This window comes from Lynx rufus, unplaced genomic scaffold (assembly GCF_022079265.1).
Source record: "Lynx rufus isolate CCGP_SWC_20201006 ecotype Redwood Valley unplaced genomic scaffold, mLynRuf1.p SCAF_6, whole genome shotgun sequence".
Taxonomy (NCBI): domain Eukaryota; kingdom Metazoa; phylum Chordata; class Mammalia; order Carnivora; family Felidae; genus Lynx; species Lynx rufus.
Genome location: NW_025814878.1, coordinates 30,531,608 through 30,555,734, shown reverse-complemented (window position 1 = coordinate 30,555,734; position 24,127 = coordinate 30,531,608). Strand labels below are relative to the sequence as shown.

Sequence of the window (24,127 nt, the reverse complement as noted above, 5' to 3'; positions counted from 1 at the left end):
CGTATCCACCCTACTTTGCTTAAAAAATGGGTTTTCTTTTGAAATATTGACCCAATATTGGGCAAGTATGGTTTTTAATTAATATTTTTCCTTAATCTAACGTTTCAGTGAACTTCACACATGGCATTATCTAGAAATGTAGTTGCTGAGTATACAGCAATTTTGTGAGGATTGAAATAAATTAAAAATCACTGGATCAAAGGAATTCACTGCATCGTAGCTAGCAGCATCAAGAAATTCTGAACGATACGTCAAAATAGGAAGATTTATTTCAGACTACAAGGAGGCGATGAATGATGTTATGACCTCTGGGACAGCCAATATAATTTGGTGCATTAATAACAAATTCAGAAAGAAAAAAAAAACATAAAAGAAAGAAACCCATCAACAGAAAAGATGTCAGCACTAGACTTCAGAAGAAATGTATATGCTTCTGTCAGCTGAAGCCTTAGGGAGAAGTTAACCAAAGGCATCCACCTCCACATGTCCCAGGTCCACAGTGTTGGCACAGACTATACAGTCTATCAAGGCAGAGGAGGCTGCCATAGGCATTAGTTTGTTTTCCAAGAGTGTTAGCTCTTATGTCCTTTGAGTAGAATGAAAAAAGCATACGATTGTAATTAAGAAAAACCATTTCTTCACCTTTCCACAATGCTCATAGATGGTGGCTGTCAGCAGTAGGAGGAGGCAAGACCCCCAATTAGTGACAAAATGTTCATTTGATGGTATTATAATTACTACCTGCGTTCATTAAACACCGTTTGGCCAAAGTTTTAGAAAATGGCGTAGGTGTATTTCAAATTGTTTACCAATAGAGATAGTTTAGAATGTTTGCATAATTCTGCGTTGGAAGAGAGGTAGAATTGAGGAGGAGCCTTCCTAGAATGTGTGTATTTCTTTGCTCTACTTACATAGGTTCTCTTTTGTCAACAGGATTCACTGAAATTACCTACAGGTCATATTTGTAAGAGGGAAAAGTTTGTGGAAAAATTATGGCCAAGATAGTACTATGCTACTGACCGTGCACTGGGACTAGTATAGTGCACAAGAGAAAGACCTACACCTAGGTGAATTACAAAACAAACACATGAACAGGTGGGTCAGGGAGGGGGCACAGACAAATTATACTTAATAACTCCCCACCTTTGAAGGAAGCCAATGTCTGTATATAATGTCTATATGTACTTTGATTTGTGTAAATACAACATGAAGTTACTAAGACCAGCATCATGGTCGTCTTCATATTCCAGGGAATTTCACTTCACGTTTCCACATCAACGACTTTTAATGGAGACAGAATGCTGACTTTCATTCCCCTGTTTCTGATTTATTTGAGAGCTGTTTCAGCTTTTTTTTTTTTTGCATATAATAAACTCCTTTACAAGATACTCTCAAAATGGAAGAGAGAGGAAAAATGAAATGTGGGTGGGGCAAGTTATATTAAATAAGCACTACAGGCTTTTAAAATATAATAAATGTACACTTAAAAATAGCTATGTATTAGCAAAAATTGTCCCCAAACCAAGCTTTTCTGCTGAGCTAACTTCATAATATTGATTTTCATAAATGCTAGGATAAAAAATGAAAACAAAATCTCATACAAAAAATTCTACCCATGCATTAAAAAAATGTATGCAATAAATTAAATATAAATTCTACCGTAGGGTTCTGGTGGGAAATCATTTTAGCTTTGCTCTCATGATTTATGGATGCCCCTAGAATTCTTTTCATGAAATTATATTCTTTTATTAGATGGTTGATAATTTATTCTTTTTCTATGTATATAGGGCAGCAATAATTTAGTAAGACTGACTTAATTAGATCATCTTAACCCATCGATCTTTGCAACAATAGATTATGATTTAGATACTCTGTCCCCCTCTCAGGAACATTGAGTCATATCAAATACTCCATGTAGAAACTGGAGCTCACATGAGCAGATCTGAAGGCTGAGTTCCTCGAAAATATTTTATACAAAGTTTGTACTTCAATCATTCAGTTTTATATATAAAACAAAAGAGAAGAAAAAAAATTCTCACAGAAGAAAGAATGACTTCATGACCATCCTGTGAAATAATAATATGCAATTCAATATCATTATATCCAATAAAAAATTCTTCAAAACATAGGTTGAAATAAAACTAGGATAAGCAATAATACTGAAATTAGACTTATTTTCATTTTACATTTATAAAACTGCTTAGATAGATAAAATAAATAGCACAGTCATGAATCTGATGAAGTTAGGGCAAAATTTAAGATTCTTTGGCAATTCTCTTTCTGATTATTAATCTAGTTGTATGTGCACCCAAAAATGCATTTAAAAATTTAATGGAATATAAAAAAGTTACATGAGCCTGTCTGCATTCTTTGGTTTATGGGAAAGGCAGGCAAAATAAAGGCCATACCAAAATATAGCATCAAAATGAATTATTATTAGAGGGTGATTGGCTGAAGTACAAATGCAGCTGAGTCTAAAATCATCAATTAATAAATCAAGTTTAAAAAATTTTAAGTGTAGGCAATACAATATGTGAGCACATTCTTATTACTAAAAACATGGGTTACAAGGTATTTAGGGTAAAGAGACATTCTAATATTTACCCAACTTTATGACATGAGAGATTTTTCAGAGTTTTTGAATCTGAGCTTAGACTTCCCATTTCTCTCATCCATCTATGAAACAATTATGCTAATTATTCTTTCTTACACAATCATGTGTGTTTTGTGTGTGTGTGTGTGTGTGTGTGTGTGTGTGTGTGTGTGTGTGTAGGAGTTTATGAGCACTTATGTGCTTATTAAAGCAAGGTTTGTCTGAAATACTGTTAAGGCTTCGATTAGGTACAAGTTCAAGCAGGATAGTTGAAGTAATCATGTTTGGTTACCTTAAAAACAAAAAAGTACATTTATCATAAAGAAGTCTTTGGTTTATTCCTTGAAAATTTTAGGAATATAATAATAACTCTATGCATAATTTTAGAACAATACCATTTCCTTCAAAATCTGAGCTAAATGAAGTTGAAAAGCTCTCACTTCCCTTTATTACAACAAAAATAATGGAATGAACTTGGGTCATTTCCACTTTTCAGAGTGAGAGAGCTTGAAGTGATAAGGAGAAACTTCTAGAAACTGTGGTATATTGACCTATCTTATGGCAGTCTCATAGTTGGTGGGCATCAAAACATACATCTGAGCTGAGATATCAGAACTTGAGGGAAATTGGAAACACTTGGGTATGAACTCCATCCTGTTTTCTGAAACCTAAACAAAATTGTGGCCCTATTGATAGGCTGTTCAAGGAGAAGTTTAGAAGGAGATGAAACCTAAGTGATTATCTTATTTAAACTTTTCACACAGAGATGAGAAGTGGAAATCTAGTGGAGTAAACAGATTGGGTAAGGGAACAGTTATTAGAGCCAGGACTGAAAGTTCATGATTCCTCACTCCCAGCTGATCTTTGCCTCCATTCACTAAATAGCCCACTTTTTCCCTTATATGCTTCCATTCATCATGGTAAATTTTGAAAATGAAACGTCTTACATTGAAATAATACAATACTATTATTATCAGAATATCATCATTTGTACATACTTTTGGGAAGGGCACATTTTTGTTGAATCAAGAAATATATTCATTAACATTAATGACAAACTATATGCTACAGTAAATGTGCGCATATTATAATATTAATATAAATGTTTGTCCCTATTATTTAATCATTGTGAAGTAACACACATAGAAATTGGACATAATGTAGTTAAATTTCTTAGGTGGCAATAAAATGGATAAAAGATGATGACTTGTCAATATCAATATTTAGACTTAAAGATACAAACTTCAACCTTCTTTTATTTAAACTTACATAAATCCATCTAAAAATGAGTGGAATAGGTAAATAGTGCCAATTAAAAATTTTTTTTTTGACATTTATTTATTTTTGAGAGACAGAGACAGAGCACAAGTGGGGGAAGGACAGAGAGAGAGGGAGACACAGAATCTGAAGTAGGCTCCAGGCTCTGAGCTGTCAGCACACAGCCTGATGTGGGGTTTGAACCCACAAACCATGAGATCGTGACCTGAGCTGAAGTCAGACGCTCAACCGACTGAGCCACCCAGGCGCCCCTACAGTGCTAATTTTAAGGAAAATTAGGAATATGAGGAAAATAAGGAAAATGAAAGATGCTATTATTGGTTTGTAAATGCAAAAAAAAACCCAAAACACACTAAGTTTTAACCAAGTGCATTTCATCAATCAATAGGTAAATGATACAGTGCCACAAACAGTGAAAATTATTTTTGTACAGTTGATAGGAAAAACTTTATTTAAACTTTGGTGTAGTTGTTATTTCTCTAAAGTGTAAAAACAAAACATTACAGGGATATTTCATCTAGTATTTGATGCTACTCTGAAGAATATTAAGCTTTTTTGTTAAAGACAAACTGTTTTCAAAGTTAACCTCGTTAAGAGCACGTAGCAGATTTCAGAATCCAATTCCATTTTGGTTACTCTACGGAAAACTGTAAGCAATTACATAATCCTGTTATATAATTGCCTCTTTTTAAAATAACGAAGTATGAACATACCATCTTCATCAGTTTGAATAATCGTCTCTTCACTCTCTTTCCTGCCTTCTGGATTGGTTAGGATCATCTTGAGGCTGACATTTGTATAAGGTGGCAGATGGTTCACAACATGCTGAGGGGCTTTGGGGTCCATGTCCAAACAGTCTGCCTTGCTCTCATTGTGACCACGGAAGTAATGGTAGCAGATAGTGACATTAAAAGTGTGGCACCGAGTAATGTTATAGCCCAAGGATTCCCAGTCCACAGCAATGCGTCTTGCCTGTATCTCAGCAATCTTTAAAGTCTTTGGGGTTCGCATAGGTTCTGAAAAATAAATCAAAGATGCAGACAGCTGTCAACTTTCCAATGAATAATCTTGGCAAAATGAAACACTGAGCATGACATATGTGTAAACCTAGGAAAATTTAGAAGTCATCTTTTATTGTCATTTTCTTTTTTTACTCCTGGTCTTATTCCTGAAAGTTTCAGTCAGGGGCTGTGATTTACCAATAGGAAAAGAAATGTAAAATGTTGGCAATCCATAGTACTCAGGAACATGGCGGAAAAACAAAACTCTGAAAATGTGGCCACAATGCCTTTATGGTTACTGCTGTTGTTACTGCCCAATTCCCTGTCTCTCTTTTTTTTTGTCATTACTGAGCAAGTGAATTAGCTAATATATCATAATGGATAAGAGTCAACACGTTCTGCTCTATGATTTGTCATGTCACCAAGCTATGGTGTATACTAATTAGTCTAATTGTAATACTAAACTACCATTTACCAAAAAGTGACGCAGATATTAATTAACATTTATTATCTCAGTAATGATGTTGTTCATCAAAGCAGAAAAATATCTGAGAAAAATGGTGAGAACACATGTGGATATTCACATTGTCATCTATCCTTCTTGATCTCTTTCTATCTTTTTCTAGGAAGCACTCAGGTCTGACAATCCAGTCACTGTCACCCAAACCAAACTGGGAGGTGAATTTCCATTCAACTGGAAAATGCTGGCAGAACTAAACACTCTAAAGACTGGAGTCTATCCATCACTGCTTCCCAAGTGTATTCTTTCCTCATGCAAGACTAACTTTAATCGTCTAACTTAATCAAAATAATTACTCTATGAAAGTCATGGCCATGGCAAAGTCTACATAGTAAACAAACCAATACAGAGCAAAGCTTTAATACATAGATTTGACAAAGAGATTAAAGTCAAGGCCAAGGTCAAAGCCCTGTTTGTATCTTCCTTAACTCACTAAGAATAGTCAATGCTCTTGCTAAATGGAAGTCAGTAGAAGAAAAAGAAGGAAAATAAATAATACAAAAAAGCCCAATTTGGGTGTTTTTATAAATTTTCATTTTTGAGATTAAAATCTCAGTTCTGTAAAAATAATCAGCATGGTATACAGATGGCAAGCCCAAACTGGGATTCCAGTTCAATGTATTATATGTGCCATCTGAAACACACTCTCGTGGCCATTTAAAACTTCAAAAGTACAAAAATACATACATATATATGCAAATTAATCCTTGGTAGAATCCAATGGTTAGGTTTTAAATGCTGTGTGCCAGTCTTCTGATGAATCACAGTATTCAGTCTTCTTATTTTATCACTTTTGTTTTACGTGTTTTACATTAAGCCCTGTAAGTAGGCTAGAAAAAAAGATTGTGGCTTTCTAATCATTAAAAAAAGTCTCTTTATATGTTTAGCTCATGCTTACAATTTCCCCACCAGGCACGGGAGTGAGGTGATGACACATACAGTTCAGTCCAGTAAGACTGAAAACACATTCTTTGGCACCAAAGATGACCAGGCAGTTATAGGCAGTATCATCCTAAAATTCCAGATAAACTTTCTTCCTGTCTGCTAGGTAGCAACCTGACGCAGTTTAGGGGTCATGTTCAGGTTAGGCCATACTTTGTGACAGAATATCCAGAATAACAAAGTAGGATTTCTATCCAAAATACTTGGGAGTATATGAATGAAAATCTCCCATAAAGTAATGAGAACAAACATCAATAGATATTTACTGCTCTGTGTCAGGTTTCCTTTAAACCTACTACTTACATCCTTGAAACACCTCTTGTTTTGAATCAGAAATTTCCCCCTTTATAAATTTCTCTATTTCCAAGCCATCACTCTCTTTCATTCTTTTCATTTTATCCCACTGTTCAACTTGCACTTGCTCTGCATTCTAAGACAATTTTAAAAGCGTAAAAAAAAGTGTAAAATAAATTGAAGAAGACACAAATAAATGGGAAGATTTTCTGTGCTAATGAACTGGAAGAATTGATATTGTTAAAATGTCCATACTATACAAAGCAATCTGTAGATTCAAGGCAATAACTATCAAAATTCCAATGGTATTTTTCAAAGAAATAGAATGAACAATCTTAAAATTTGTATATAAACATTAAAGACGCTGGAAAGCCAAAGCAATCTTAAGAATGAAGTACAAAGCAAGAGGCATCATGCTCCCTGATTTCAAATTACATTACAAAGCTATAGTAATTAAAACAACTTCTTTCTGACACAAAAACAGACACACAGATCAATGGAACAGAATACAAAGCCCAGAAATAACAACCCATGCATATACGAACTATTATTCACAGCAAAGTAGCCAAGAATATACAATGGGGAGAGAACGGTCTCCTTAATATAAGGTGTTGGGAAGGCTGTACAGCCACACAAAAAGAATGAAACTGGACCATTATTTTGTACCATATACAAAAATTAACTCAAAATAGATAAAAGTCTTCAATATAAGACCTGAAACCATAGAACCCCTAGAAGAAAATATAGGCAGTAAACCCCTTGACATAGGTCTTGGTGATGAGTTTTTAAATCAAACACAAAAAGTAAAAGCAACAAAAGGAAAAACACATAAGTGGGGCTGCATAATACTAAACAAAAAGCTTCTACTCAACAAAGGAAATCAACAAGATGAAGTCACCCTACTGAGTGGGAGAAAATACTTGCAAATCACATATTTAATAAGGGGCTAATATCCAAAATCTATAAAGAACTCATATAACTCAATAGCAAAACAAAATTTTTTTGATTAAAAAGTGGGCAGCATATCTGAATAGACATTTGTCCAAAGATGAAATACAGATGGCCAACAGGTACATGAAAAGATGCTCAACATCATTAATCATCAGGGAAATGCAAATGAAAAACATAAGGAGATATCACCTCATACCAATTAACATGACTACTATCAAAAAGAAAAAATAACAATTGTTAGCAATGATGTGGAGAAAAGGGAACCCTTGGGCACTGTTGGTGGGAATGGAAACTAGTGCAGCCACTATGGGAAACGGAATGGAGTTTCCTTAAAAAAATCAAAAATAGAACTACCACATGATCTAGCAATTCCACTTTTGGGTATTTATACAAAGAAAACAAAACATTGGAAAGACACATACACCCCCATGTTTATTGCAGCATTATTTACAAAGCCAAGATATGGAAGTCACCAAAGTGTGCATGTGTATATACATATGTACAGTGGGATATTACTCAGCCATAAAAATAACGAAATCTTGACATCTGTGACAGCATGAATGGACCTTGAGGGTATTATGCTAAGTGAAATCAGTCAGGCAGACAAAGACAAATACCATATGTTTTCTCTTATATGTGGAATATATAAAAATTTAAAAATAGAAAAGAAAAAAAATGAATGAAGCTCATAGATTCAGAGGATAGACTGATGGTTGCCAGAAGTGGGGGTGTGAGAGTAGAAGAATGGGTAAAAAGGTTACACATTTATTTGTAAAAGTCAAATTAAAAAATGTAACAGTGCTAGGGATGTATGACATCACTTCATTGGATGGAGTAAGGAAAAATTTTACCTAAATAACTCAGGAAATTAGTAGAGAGTTTAAGACAACAAACAAACAGCAAACAAACAAAAAAAAAAAACCAGTGGATATTCCTAGTAATGATTTAAAGTTTATAGATGACTTTATGGTGTAGTCATCATAGAGAGACCACATTTCTGAACAGCAAATGTAGAGGTCTGTTCAAAGAAAAAGAAAACCTGTCACACCTGTCAGAATGACTAAAATCAAATACACGAGAAACAACACATGTTGGGAGGATGTTGAGAAGAAGGAACCCTCTTGCACTGCTTCTGGGAATGTAAACAGGGACACTCTATGAACCAATGACCACACTACTGGGAATTTATCCCCAAATACAGAAGCATTAATTCAAAGGGATACATACACCCCTAAGTTTATGGCAGCATTATTTACAATAGTCAAATTATGGAAGGAGCCAACTATCCTGGATACATAAATGGACAAAGAAGAGGTGATATGTATATATATATATATATATACTCTGTATATATATATATATATACAGAGTAACATTATTCAGTCATAAAAATAATGAAATCTTGCCACTTGCAACAACAAGGATAGAACCAGAGTATTATGCTAAGCGAGGTAAGTCAGTCAGAGAAGGAAAAATACCACATCATCTCACTCACATGTGGAATTTAAGAAACCAAACAAATAAGGAAAGGAGGAGAGAGAGAGAGAGAGAGAGAGAGAGAGAGAGAGAAACCAAGAAACAGACTCTTAACTACGGAGAATGAACTGGTGGTTACCAGACAGAAGGTGGGTGGGTGGGATGGGAAAATAGGGGATGGGGCTTATGTGTACACTTATCATGATAAAAAAAAACCCTAGGAACAAAATAATAAATTAAAAAAGTAGACATATGAATGTGAAAAAAGCAGAAATGAAAAGTACTAAGGAAAGAAGAAATTATTTAACACTGTATGGACTAACAGTCTTAAGAAGCAAATCTTAGGGATGCCTGGGTGGCTCAGTCAGTTAAGCATCCAACTCGAATTTGATCTCACGGTCCTGAGATCGAGCCTCACCTGGGCTCCGCACTGGGAGTCTGCTTAAAATTCTCTCCATCCCTCTCCTTCTGTCCCACCTGCACATGCATATGTATCTTCTCTCCCCCCACCTCAATAAATTTTAAAAAAAAAGCAAATCTGAAATCTTCTTGTTATATTACTGACTCTATATTTCTACATTTTCTCCTAAGCTAATCATAAAATAAAGAATTTTCCTATTATAAGTTCAGATAATTATCGAAATATATAGAAATGTTCTTCCAACTAATCTTATTGTATTCAATTTCTTTTTGCCTTCTGGCTTCTTTTATAAAACCCATCTATGGAGGACTGCAAACAGGGAATGTATGTGCTATTTAATTCTGCTCTGGAAGCTATTGGAACTGCTTGAAGAAGTTCTGAACAGCCCTAGAGCTAAGGCAAAGTTTGTACAAACGTGGTGTTTCTCTAGGCTTGGCAGAACAAGATGGGATGCCAATGTATCCAATACTGAGGCAGTCAATGTCAGAAGCAGAAGCAACTCACTACCTTCTACTTTCTTAAACTCATAACCAATAGATATATAGATAGATAAATGCTAGATAGCTTAAACACTGTGAAAGAAAACATTAGATCTAAACCCTCAATACTTATATTTGTATGAGTTGGAAAAAATTATATCTATAAATGCAGTATGTAAAAAATACATAGGGTTCACTTTGAGAGTGAGAATCTTGTTTTAGTGTATTTTTAAATGCTGCTTACTTTGATACTCATATTTTTAAAATTCTCATTTAAAATTAGGGAAGGGTAGCTTTATAAATACTATTCATCTGTGTATAAATACTATACATCTGTGTATAAACCACGATCATAATTTCAGTAACCAATACTTTATTAACTGGTCTAAAAAAGAAAGAGTTGTGAAAAGAAATAGTTTTCTAAAAGACAAAGATCCATTCTACAAGGTCAATATGGTATTTTAAAATCTATGCTTATTTCTCACAATGGCTTAAATAAATGCCACAAAACGTACTGTCATTACTAAAACAGATTTAAAATATAATTTTACTTTCATCTAATGTAATATTCAGAAACACACAGCAACAAAGTAAACACACACACACAGTAAAAAAATCATTTTGAGCTCTATGGCATCTGCAACAACCCAGAGCAAGTCACTGTCTAATTACATTTTATCGTAATTGGCATGTGCTCCCCCCTCTTTTTTTCTAGTTTTTACTGAGGTGGGACCTTCTTAGCTACACACACACACACACGTTCATGCATGTATATTTATAGACACATAAGGTACATATATGTACACATACATACACACATACGACAGGCTCTCTGCTATGCAAACCCTCTGAATTCCATGAGGTCTGCTGTGGGTGGGCAGCTACATGCACATAGATTTTTATATTAGAGTATAAATAGCAGAGACTTGAGACTGTTCTACTATGATATTAATTTAGAGAAAATTCTATCAAAGAATTCAACAACAATTACCTAAATTCCTTACTCTGATCCATTATTCTTGTGCCTTACAAATACCTTCATTGTATTTCTGACACATGAATGCACAAATAAAATTTTTAATTTTCTAAATTGAAATGAATAAACTGTCATAGAATAACCTGAAGTAGAAGGATATTTCTGAAAACTCACTATGTTAGATACAAGCTGGGTATAAGTGCTGTTTTGAGGACTAAATAATTTGAAGAAATGACCTAGCATGGTGAATGGCACCTGAGGCATCACAGTAAATGGTATCTGTAATAAGCAGCATAAATAACCATAATGATGATAAAACAATGGCGATCACATTCATTAACGTACTGTCAAGTGTTTTGAAATGCATTAAATGTTCTTTCTTCCCAGTTTTTTACTTTCCATTTTCAAATCTTTGTTAAGTATTCCATACAGGTGACTTTATAAAACAGTTCTCTTTCTCTCTCATTTTTGCTTTTCTAGGAAAAGGAAATTTGGGAAAGACACAAGGAATTGAAGAAAGGTGTAGGGCAAAATTTTGGCAGAAATGGGAAAAAGTACAGCACGGGAGCAATCTTCATGCGGTAACAGATCATATGAAAATATTTTGTGTAAGTCATCCACCTATTATGAAACAAAAAAAGATTGCCTATTTAACATAAAGGGTACAATACCAGACACTGTGGAGGATGCGGAAGTGAAAGAACAGTAATAGGCCTGAAGGAGCTTAACATGTATTTAGTAAGGAAGGTACCTAAGAAAAAAAATAAAGAAGTAAGGTGCTATGATGTAAGTGTAAAGATGGTATATGAATAGCATAAAATACTACAGATCTTAACAGATAAGGCAAGAAGAACTACAGTCATAATTTGGGTAAACAGTACAAATCAGAGGAAAACAATGTAAATCCCATTTGGTTGCTGAACAGGTTATCTAGTGGGAGATTATGTAGGAAAAGTTGATTGGGAAAAGACTGAGGATACTTTGGTAAGAGATCTAACTTGATCTAAAATGCTATGGGGAGTCACTGAGCGAACACAAAATTAATGTAATCAATGAATACTTTAGAAAACTTAATTTGGAGGTTGTATCAAGTGTGCAGGCAGTGGAGGTAGAGAAATCCAAAGATAACAATGTGTTAGGGGAGAACAAGGGGGCAAGAAGTAGTTTGACTTCAATAGAGAATGGAGGTAACTTTGGGTTGGAAAATGGTGAGTAAAGAATAGCTCAAAGTTAACATGGTGAAAAACAAAATGTGGTCAAACTCTCTAAAACATTCTACTTTATGACATCTGTGTTCAACATATACCCTAATCCAACTCTTTCCGTAAGACTTCAATCTGGGGGTTCAGACTGGGTAAAATATATGAGATAAAAACTGAAGACACCAGCAGAGGAATTAAAAAGGTTTAAGGCCATTTGCGACATACTTGGAGGACAGCGTTGGGAGGTTTACACTAAGAAGCAGGTAAAGAAAATTAACCACAAGCAAAATCTAGTCTTTTGCTATCTATGCTTTAGCTAATGAGTCAACTCCTTTTATTAAGTGCCCTGTGAACAGATGTGCAACCAAATTGGCATAAAGCCCTTTTCCATTCATTCATTTCCAATAAATCCTAGGAAAATACTAACCTGTAAATTAAAAAAAAAAATGTGATGAGAAATGTCAGTATTATCTGGCTTTCTTTGTCTTCCCTTCCAAATGTTGATCAGCCAGCTTTACTAACTTTTCTCATCCCATTTTTTCCTTATATTTGTTATCTATTTCCTAATTGTTACAGTGAAAATGGCCACATAAAATCAAGAGTAAAAAGAAATGGCAGAAAATTTACCTATCAAATCTATAATCAGGATTATACAGTTTAAGGAAGTAATATATCACTGCCCTTACTTAAATTCTAAACAGATCAAACTTGGGATTTATGCCTGTAATAATTTTTGTGTCAAATATTTAACCTAACTTGATAGGATAAAATGAAGAATTACTTAATAATTCTCTGAAGGTTAAGAGAAATAAAGGCTACATGAACAGACAGAACATGCTGACTTTGAGTCACCTCTCAACAGCGAGATGATTTAATAAGTGGTTCTAGATAATAGATAAAAGGGAATTCAATTTTTTTTGGTACTGGCTAAACAACACGTGACATGACAGGTCAATATCCATGTCCTTTTGTAGTGATAATCTCTAGTTATTCTGAAAGAGTTGTGAAAACAAAAGCTTTAGCAGCTACAAGAGAATCAAGAGCAAAGATCATATTACCCGAGAATCAGTTTTTAATGATAAAACTTATTATCCAGCTGTCAGTCAGAGAAAAATAGAAGATGTCCCAAAGCTCATGTCAAGAAAAAAAAAATCTTGTCAAAGATGTACACAAACTGAGAACACTGAAGCATGACAGCAAGCTTCCGTGCTCCTGGCTGCCTTTTCATCAGAAATCCTAGAAGCTGACTGCAAAGCACAATTTTCATTCCATTTATCAAAACAAATACAAGGAAAGTGAATTTCCTGACTGCCAGGGAAAATATTTGTTAGAGTAAAGTAAAAAAAAATATTGAGATGAAATTTCTGAAAAAGGTGAATTTAAAAAAAAATAACAAGGAAGAAAACATTGGCATACCCTGGAGGAGGAAAAACTTAAGGTCTTTGGAAGACATTGTCTTTACTTTTCTCTACCAGTGCTTTGTGTTTTTATCCTTTTCCTTATGGTAAGGATTGAGGATAATCAAGGTTTTACATTGCACATCTTTTCAATCTCATAGCATCATTAGTCTTGCCAAAAAGATTTCATCTCTGCTCCCATGGGTCAAATTGAGTTAATGATAAGTTGGCCAGATGACTTGATTAGTACTGTAACATGAGGGAGCCTCAGGTCCAGGAATAATCACAAACCAACTGTCAGCTCTTCTGGCTTTCTGGCTGTGTTGTTAAAATGACAAGCCTGGACTCAGGGGATATAGAATGACAGGGTGTATGGCTCCCTAGCCCTCCCGCAGAGTCACAGTAATATTTACCCAGCACCATCAGAACAATACTGAGCACATCATCAAATTAAACCACAAAATGTCATTTTCACTGCTTTCAAGAATCTGACTGAAGTTTATCAGATAATTCTAATAACCATAACATTTGCATCCTCTCTAAGATAATGCTAAGGAAATCATGATTTTTTTGGAGAATAAGAATACCAGGCTGACAAGGAAAAAAGACAAAGATAATTCTTTTCCAATAGATGAATCTTACTGAAAGTCTTATCCATGAATCCTCATTCCCCCCCAAAAAGAACAGTTGAAAATCTGGGGCCTCTTTAATGGTTTTTTCCTCTTAAAAATTTATGTAATAACATTAGACTGTGTTGGAAGAAACATGTGATTACCATCAATGAATCCACTTCCATTTATCTGTGATATTGCATATTCCACTATGTTTTAGAATTTAAATAAAACTTAAGAAATAAAAGTCTTTATAGATACCTGCCTATATTTGAATAAAGCACAAAATAGAAAAAGAAAAGGTATTTTTTAACTTATGGAAGAAACAAGAAGGCAGTAATTGACTCCTACTTTAAAAACAAACTTTGGGGTGCCTGGGTGGTTCATTTGGTTAAGCATCTGACTTCAGCTCAGGTCATGATTTCAAGGTTCGTGAGTTTGAGCCCTGTGGGCTCTGTGCTGACAGCTCAGAGCCTGGAGCCTGATTCAGGTTCTGCCTCCCTCTCTCTCTGCCCCTCCCTCTCTCTCCTTCTCTCTCTCTCTCTCTCTCTCTCAAACATAAATAAACATTAAAAAAAATTTTACATAAAAAAATAAAAATGAGATTTATCTTTTCATAAAAATATTTAGCAACAGCATTAATCAGACAGAAAAAAGTAGGGTGATTTCTATATATAACCCTAAAAAAATGCAATATGGAAACACAATATATAGTATAAAAAATAAGATGGCTTTAGGGGAGCTGTATATAGCGATGACAAAACTCCAAGGAGACGGTCAATGCCTTTTTTTTAAAGTTTTTTTTTTTAAAGTTTATTTATTTATTTTGAGAGAGAGAGAGTGAGCAGGGGACGGGCAGAGAGAAGAGAATCCCAACCAGGCTCCACGCTGTTATTGCAGAGCCCGAGGTGGGGCTCAATCTCACGAACAATGAAATCATGACCTGAACCAAAATCAAGAGTTGGACGCTTAACATTCTTAACCGACTGAGCCACCCAGGCGCCCCTTCAATGCCTTTTTTATCCATAAAAAGAATGTAAGTGACATAGTTCTTAGGTTGTCCAAAAAAATGAGGTAAATTTCTTATATGCCGAGCACACTGTTTGGCCCATAGTATATATGCTTGGAAATTTTATTTTCTGAACAGTAAAGCAAATCATTTCAATACATGTTTAACTTCAAAAGCTAACGAGAATAGAAGCTAAGAACTCAGTTCTGTGTAGCAGTTACAATGATGGCCCCAATTCTTAACTTCCTGCGTTCACACTATTTGCCATGGGATTTTGCTCACACTGAAGAAGTGGGGTCTATTTCTCCATTCCTGCTTGCTTTGGTCAACAGAATGCGGCAAACGTTATGGCGTGCTGGCTCTCAGCCTAGATCCCCAAAAGTCCTGTGAGTTCCTGCTTGTTCTTACACGTCTACCATCACTTCTAGAATAAGAGATACAGGTGGAACAGAACTGAGTTGCCCTAGTTGTAGTCCAGATGTTAGTCTAGATCAGCCAATAGCCAGTCCACCAACAGATCTGTGAGATAGCCAAGATCATCAGAGGCTCCTAGCCAAGCCATTCCAGAAGTATGAGTAGTACATACTTGCTTTATGCCACTTATGAGAAGTTGTAGTTAGCTATTGCTCAGATTTTGATATAATCTCTATTCCTAATCTTTCTACCTGGGAAATTATCTGAATGTTTGTTTGAAGACTATGTCAGCGATTTCTCCATTGAACAGTATTTTACAAATTTCATTTCTCCATAACGGGTTGTGTTGAGATGCTACACGCTTATTTAGTATTTTTTTTTGTAATACTGGTAAGTGCCTATTAAATGCTTACCATATGCCAGATACTATGATAGATGATGTATGATTTAAAAATGGCTTTAAATGAATTTGTTTTTGTCTTCATTTCCTGTATGCTCTTTGAGGATAGGTTCATTTGCTCACTATGCTCCCACAGATGCTAATATATTAAATGTTGGACTAATAATTCTGAGTAAGTCATGTCAATACTTTATTCTAAACTGTAATAATTGAGCTAGTAGTTTACCTTACTCTGTCACTGAGACATAATATTTATTAAAATTGCTTCATTTGTCAAATCAATATGACTTTGTAGGCATATATAAAAGTGAATCTGTAATTGTTTATTTTTTTTCTTTTGAATGGATAGGTCTGACAGAAAAAGAGTGCATTTACACATATATTTTTATCCAAACACTTCTAACAATGCTTCGATGCAGAAACAGTACATGTTTTCCTCAATGATATAACTCCCTTGTATACATCTTACATCTGTCCTTGAGTCAGTCAGTGATTTCAAACTAGAAAAATCATTATAAAGTAAAATAGTTAATGAAATGTTAAGACGGCCCATTTTAAGTGAAGCTATCCCCACCCCCACAAACAACATTTACATTATAATGATATTCTAAGCATGTATGGCCCATTTTGCTCCTTATAAAGATTCTGACTTTAATACATCAACTTTGGTCTTTCATTCCTTCTGCAAACTTATGCAATAGACTAATTTGCTTTTGATCCCATTTCTGAAGAAAGAAGAGAAACTTCTAAATTACACAATAAAAAGCTACAGCATACAAATTTCAAAAGTGATAATGGCTATTGATGCACTTTAACACATCATTTGATTTTGTAAAATTCAAGTGTCTGGTAACATGCTTGCTTCAGGGGAATAAAAAGACAGATAAGGACTGCAGGGTTGATGATTATTTGTCCATTTCCTTTTCTGAAGCCACCATTTATTCTATGCTTTCATGCATGATTAACAGCTTGCAGATCCTTCACTTGTAATCAATAGTTGTGAAGTTTTATATTAGGTTTAGAGATTAGACAGCCTTGATTATAAATTTTATCGATTTGTACAGCTTAGCTGCAGAAATCCCTGTACATTTTTCAGAGATTAAATTAAAAGGAGATATATGGCCTACACACACTAGAAATGCCAGTGTGATTATAAGGTGTGACCTCTTTATACTCATTCCTCTAGATGAATAAAACCTATCTAGTGCACTAAAACATGAATCAGCATGTCAACAAGCATCAAGCTGAGATAGTAAACACAGTGAAAATGTGACAAAAAGAATTACTAAACTGCAAGGAAACCTGCCTAGGACTATAATTAATACAGGAGACTTCCAAGAATTAATTGCTTCAGCTCATTTGTGAATTAGGAAATTGACAAAGATAAGAGGAATGAACTCCTTAACTTCTATCTGGAAAATCTGAGCCTGTATTAAAACTGAAGATTCATGATCTCCTAAGATCAAGGAAGAAGGACAGTTTTTTTTTTTTTAATTACTAGGAAAATAAATATGGTCATTTTAAAGTTAGTGAATAATGACTATAAAACTCATAATTAAATCAGTTTTATGAATATCTCCCCTTTAAAACCTTTTAAAGCACCACTAATATTTTATGTTCATTATCTTAAGGTCTGAGATTGTCCAGAAAAAAAAAAAAAAGAAACATTTTACACTCAACAAATATGGAGGGAGGAGCTAATATTTTCCACCTTCAAAATTTTCTTTTCTCTTTTAATTTTCTATTACAGTTTCTCTATAATACACCTGGATCTCTCCCTGAACTCCATATTCACAAATCCAATTGCCTACCAGATATTGCAACTTGGATGCCTAATGGGTATCTCAAACAAAATCTGTAAAACTGGGCTAGTGCTATTCCACAGCCTTTCATGCGACAGTCTTCCCATCTCCAGAAAATAACTCTGTACTCCACGTATCCAGACCAAAGCCCTGGAGTCATCCAAAGGCCGTTTTTCATTTCACACCTCATATCCATTTCATCATCAATTCTTTCCGTTCTCTCCGCAACATATGTTCAAAATCTGACCACTTGTCACTACTTCTACCACTATTTTTTTAATCTTAGCCACTATCACCTCGAGCTGTAATCAGTCAAACTGTCTCCTAACTAAACTCAAATGAACCCCTGTGCTCTCATTTGCCCCTCTTCCACACAGTTGTCAGAGGGACTCTGAAGACCCTTCCAGTGACTGCCCATCTAAGTTAGAGCAAGAGTGAATGTCAGTCATCACAACGGACCTCTGGGTCTTGCACATTCCACTCCCCACCCCATGCCCCTGCCTCCCCCATAAAAGGAGGCATCTAGCTACATAAGAGCAGGGAATGGGACTGAACAACTGTTGAAAAAGGCAGAAATTACCAACCACCTCCAGGATGCAAACAGCCAGGGAAAACCCCAGGGAGCACACATACACTGCTGCCCTAAAATAACGTATAGCTTCAATATAAATCATTCACATTGTGGCTTTGACCCCCACCTTGTGGGGGATGGCCACCATGACAGTTCCAACAAGGACCATACTGGGCCCCAAACTTCCCCTACCCAAAGGTAGGAGGAATCCCTTAGATGATTGGAGGCAACCTCAGTCAGAGACCATCCTGGCTCTGACTCATAACTCATAAAAGTACAAAAAACCAGGACAACCTGACCCCTGGCACAGTTCTCTGCTCTCCCACCTTGAGAGTACACACTCGCTTTGACCACTATTAAACACTTGTTTGCTTAAGAGTTTGGCTGGGTATTCTTTCTTGGCCGAACTCAAGCACTGAAGCCAGGAACAGGACTCATTGCTAACAGCCCCACCCCAACCTCAGGTCCCACTGTCCTCAGTCTAATCTACTCTTTAGGCTCGGCTCAAAGAAGTCTCTGGCAGGGGCTTTGGACTTCCTCTTCTCTCGGTCTAAAATGTTCTCCCAAATATTCACTTCTCTCACCCTTTCTACTGCTACACAGCTTTACTCAAATGCCACTTGCTTAGTGAATCTTTCCTTAAACCCTCTTTTTTTTAAATCCAAGATCCACTTATGCTTCATTTTCCTCCTTAGCACTTATTGCCATCTAACATCACCTATAATTTAGTTATTAACTTTATGATTTCTTGTCTTCTCATACTAAAATGCTAGGTACAAAAACACTATTCAGGACATATTTGGAGTTGATGAATGAATGGACGGATGAATATATGAATTAATGGATCTTTGCATCTTCCACAGTCAGTAAGTTCCTGAAACATAATAAAATGAGCTACAAATTTTTGCTGATTGAAGGTTACTTTAATAACAGAAAAGCCACGATTAAAATTCTATGTCTGAATTTAGTTATAAAATGAAATTTAAACTACTGACCATATGTATCCTCTAGAAATAGCATTAACATATTTAATGCTTAAGAAGCAAAGTAACAATTTCAATTTGAATAACAAAAATGTCAAATTACTGGGACAAATCAAGTGACAACAGGGAGAAAAGGTTACTGCAGAATCTTTGAAAAATGAAGGTAGAAAATCTGACAGGAGGAGTATACATTTAATGTTGGAAATTTGAAAAGTACATTAAAAATTTTATCCATCACAAATATCAGGCTAGTATAATGACATTCATTTTAAACTGCCTTTTAGTGTTTTTTGATCTTTCAAGTATTTTTCTTATTTTCCCAACTAGAGAGCAAGTTTCTCCAGGGCAAGGAACATATTTACTACCTCACTTATTTCTTATTCAGTGCTAAGCATAGAGTAAGAATGCGATGAATATGAATATATTAACTTTAAGCAATTTTACCCTAAAGGAGTTGTTATGAAATCTAAGGACTTTGAACATTAAATATCAAAATAATCCTCATCAAGGCAGAGAAAAAAAAATCCTTGAAGTCAATGGATGTTAGTTTCAAAGCATAGGAAGAATAAACTTTTGGTAGCTTAGATTATTTGATATTGCAACTTAAAATTTAGATGTTCTCGAGTTTTAATTTGTAAACAATTTATTTTGTTTTAAGTTATACTGTACAACACATGGTGTCATTAAAAGCTTATTAAACATCTTTTTTCATTCGAATGGAGACTTAAAGAATTGTTCTTTAATTACAGCCTGCATCAGGACTGTTTACAGGGTTTCCTGTCCGTCAATCATGCTCTGGGATACCTGGGGTCAAGAACATTTGGGCACAGCTTTCATTTATACTAGTCTGTTTCACTGGCTTAGAACAAGTTTCACAAGAATACTGCCCCAGTCTCTGTGCTTCTACACATGGTATATTACCTAAATGATTGAATGTAGCCATAATGGGAGAGTAAAGACCTCTATTCATACGATAATGTATGTGTATGACACAGGTTAAAGGGAATAAGCTGTGGAATGAGACTTCCAGTTACTTAAGTGCAAATTACTTAAACATCCACATGCATCATTCCTAAATCCATGAAAAGGGGAAAGAACAGTTACTTACTTCAAAGAACTGTAGTAAGGATGAAATAAAATGTTACAGGTGAAGTGCTTAGAAAAATACTTGGCACACTGTATGAAAAAATGTGGCTACTAATGTTATTGTAATTCTATATTAGGGGTCTACTAACATTACTACTTAGAGGAATAAAATCCTGAAGATGTTTGGGAAGAGACTGTTTCTCTGTTCTGTTGTGTTCCCTGCCCCCCTCCCCCCACCTCTCCGAAACTGGATTACCTGTTATCTGTGGCTATATAATCCATTTTCTACCCCAGATAGAAAATAAAAGCATTCACTTATAATTTTCAAAATGTAAAGTTAAATTGTTTTTGAAAGAAAAAAAAAAGCATGGTTTCTGGATTATTTTGCCTGTTTTCAGGTCCTTGAAGATGTATGTGCATAAGATACTAGGGAAATCATCTAACTAGAAATAAAAACAGTCCCCAAATCTAACAGAAATCTAACAAATAGAAAACTTGAAAAAGAATAGATAATGCTTCTAAACATAAAGCTTTTCTGCTAAACTGAATCCCTTGGGCCTACCCACTCATATTCATATGTGAATGCAAACCCTTTCTCTGCAAGTGAAGTTTTCGATATATCATTAAACACTAGTACTGAAAATTTCAAGAATTCTTGTTTTGAATGTAAAGCTAAGGGGAAAGCTGTTTAAAATGTTCTGTTGTTTATTTATCTTCCACACGAATGGTTGCTCAAGGACATTTCCAGCAACCAAGTGTCATGATCAAACTAGCTATTTATAATATTCTAAAATACTCTCATGCTTTCTTGGAACATTTTAGTGTGTCTTTTACAAATGTAAAGAGTATTTGGTGAGTACAAACCATCTGAGCACCTAATAAAGGGTACTGTACTATGAATTCTTCAAAACTGGGTTCAGTTTAAAGAAATATCCAAGTAGTGAAATTTTTATTCTTTTGAAATTGTAATGATTTTTCTTGAATATAGGAAGTATAGCCAGTCACCTCCTACTAAATTCTCAGCAGTAAACTAAAGTCAAAAATTCAAATAACTATACTTCAACAATTAAGGTTAGTTATAACTCACTTGGTCTTAGGATTTTTGCTTGCTTGTTTTCTTTCAAAAAAAAAATTACATAATAAATGGAAGGCCTTAAAAAGTCATTAAAGTATAGTAGTCAGCAATTGAGGTATGGCTGTCCATCTCATTTCCTTTTTTTTTTTTTTACATGCTTTGAGAATGCATTTTTGTATGCATTTTCTACAGTCAAGTATAACTCATTTGTCCATTTCATCAAGGAATGAAGTACACCAGAAATATATATTTTAAAGACATTTTGCAACATTTTTCTTACAGCATTCACAGTTTGATTATTATAATCATTTAGGGAATGCTTTTTCAAAAGTATCATTCATGCTTTCCTGACATCTTAAACACTGTATATTGAAAATATTAACTAAAACACTTATTCAAGTTCATCATCATGTTTGCGTTTTTTTATCTTACTCTCCTGGTGAAGTTAATATTGTCTAATGATGTTTCTTAGGCTTTTAGAATGTCTTCTCTCTTCCAAGGGAACTGTGCATTTTGCAAAGACAAAAATTATGCCATTTCTCTTTGCATTCATCATTGATTTAAGCACAAGGTCACGTAGTAGATTCTTACTTAAAATTAACCTATTGAATGAAGAATAACTTCTTTAGTTTTCACGAAATGAACACATTAAATCTGTTTCCTTTAAAGACAATCATCTTATCTTACAGATGCCCCTTGAGTGAGCAGAAGCATGTATTAGGACCTGTAACCCAAAGGAGTACAAGGCAAAAAGTGATGGGGAAATAAATGGTACTTATTCAATGCCTTTACATACTAGTTATGTTCAAGTAAACAAACAAACAAATCATCAGTTACTTTCAGTTCTTTATATCAAGAACTGAAACAAAAAAAAGTGTTAACAGTATGTCAACTTGCCTACTTTAAGTTACACATGTACTAATTCATCACAGTTCTTTTAAAACTATAATGAAAATATCTCTGTTAAAAAATAACACGATGACATTTTGGAAAAGAGGGATTTTCAGGCTTCTGCAATGGAAAGCCTGATTCCTCACTGCCGCTCTGCATCACTGGGTGGAGATTCACATTAGCAGACAGACTTGAGATGACACTGCCTGCTGAGTCAGATAGCAGCCCCCTTCATGTGAACACGCCAAGGACCCTGCAGCAAGAGGCCCCGCTTTTTCTTGGACACAATTGCGTTTCTTTTCATTTGTCAACCATCTCATCATGGCAATTTTCTTTTCACTTCACATGGATCTGAAAGTGATCTCAACTGCTTCATGATGTTACCAGGTCATGCCAAAACCAAACCAAAGCCTTTATTATAAGCAAAAACAGACTTCAGTCAAAATTAGTTGTTCCTAAGCACATTCTTAAGAGTCACTATTGTTTTAGTGTCAATATGGCACTGTTTAAAAATTATACTGTTATTGCTTCCTCTCTATGCTAAAATAACAAGCGAATCTAATCATGTTAGTGAATAAAAATGAGCCCAGACAATGAAATAGTGTCGATAAAAACCCAATAGACTAATAAAAGATACATAACAAAATTTTAGCCTTTTGATACGATTACACAGTGTGGAAAAAAGTGTAGAGTCATTTAAATATTAAATCCATAGTGTGTGCTATGTAAAAAGTGTTAAGTGTATTATTTCATTTAATGCTCAGAGCAAATCTAAAAGACCAGTATTTTTCCCCCATAATTTTATAAAACATGAAACTGACAATAGGAGGGTACTGAGTAACTTATTGATGGTGAGCCAGAATTCAAATCTAATTTTGGTGACCCCTCAAAAAAAATGCTGTTTCTAATAGTGTACAAAACTTATATTAAGAAATCTGGAGAACATAAGTAATGACATACATAAAGATTTCCACTGAAAGAGATTAAAATTTATTAGAACACGTTTAACGTAAAATGCCTACTATGTTCCCGTAGTTACATTTAATTTATACTATTGTTATTATAGCTCTTTAAATAACATCAGAGTAGCTAAATGCAAATGAACAGCCACATCAACCTTCTAAATGAACGCTATCCTTCCCAACTTTGCCCCTTTTCATGTTTCAGAAGTTTGAAATGTAAGATTAATTATGATTTTCAATGTAACCCATTTACATTCTTAATAATTGTTACATTATTAATGGCACACACCTGCCATTCAGACGGTGCTGGTCCAGTTCTCTCATCTAACTTATTTTCAAGCTGTGTGTGTTATTATTCGCACATGTTAAATTTGCTTTTTTAATTGGTACATTTTTGTTGCTATACAGCAACAATTAAAAATGTATCAGTGTCTCAGAATTGGTTCATCAAAGTCTAAATCCAGTGGTGAACATAAACATATCCAATTTCTTAACATAAAAGAATGAACAAGAGTCAAGTGTCAAAATATAATGTGAATCTCTTTGTGCCAGGACAAGGATAAAAAAAAAAAAAAAAAAAAAAAAAGGACACAAGCACAAAAAGTGAAGCACAACTTGAATACTTGATTTTCTTATGCTGGTGATCCACTCATCCCTAGCTCTGACTGTATTGTCTATAATAAATTGTTGTCATAGTGGCTTACATCGACTGATACCTTCTCGTCATTTTCAAAACAAGTTCAGCAACCTCTGTAGTAAACCAAACAGACTTTTACAGAAAGAGAGCAAATAA

General features: G+C 34.6%; 1 protein-coding gene across 1 annotated transcript in view; it reads right to left on the bottom strand.

Annotated features, from left to right (window-relative positions):
• Positions 1–24,127, bottom strand: part of PTPRK (protein tyrosine phosphatase receptor type K) — a 396,010-nt gene that overhangs the window by 91,626 nt on the left and 280,257 nt on the right. The window contains exon 6 of the mRNA XM_047102318.1: positions 4,585–4,887. Coding sequence (XP_046958274.1) covers positions 4,585–4,887 — 303 coding nt within the window. The remainder of the gene's footprint in view (positions 1–4,584; positions 4,888–24,127) is intronic.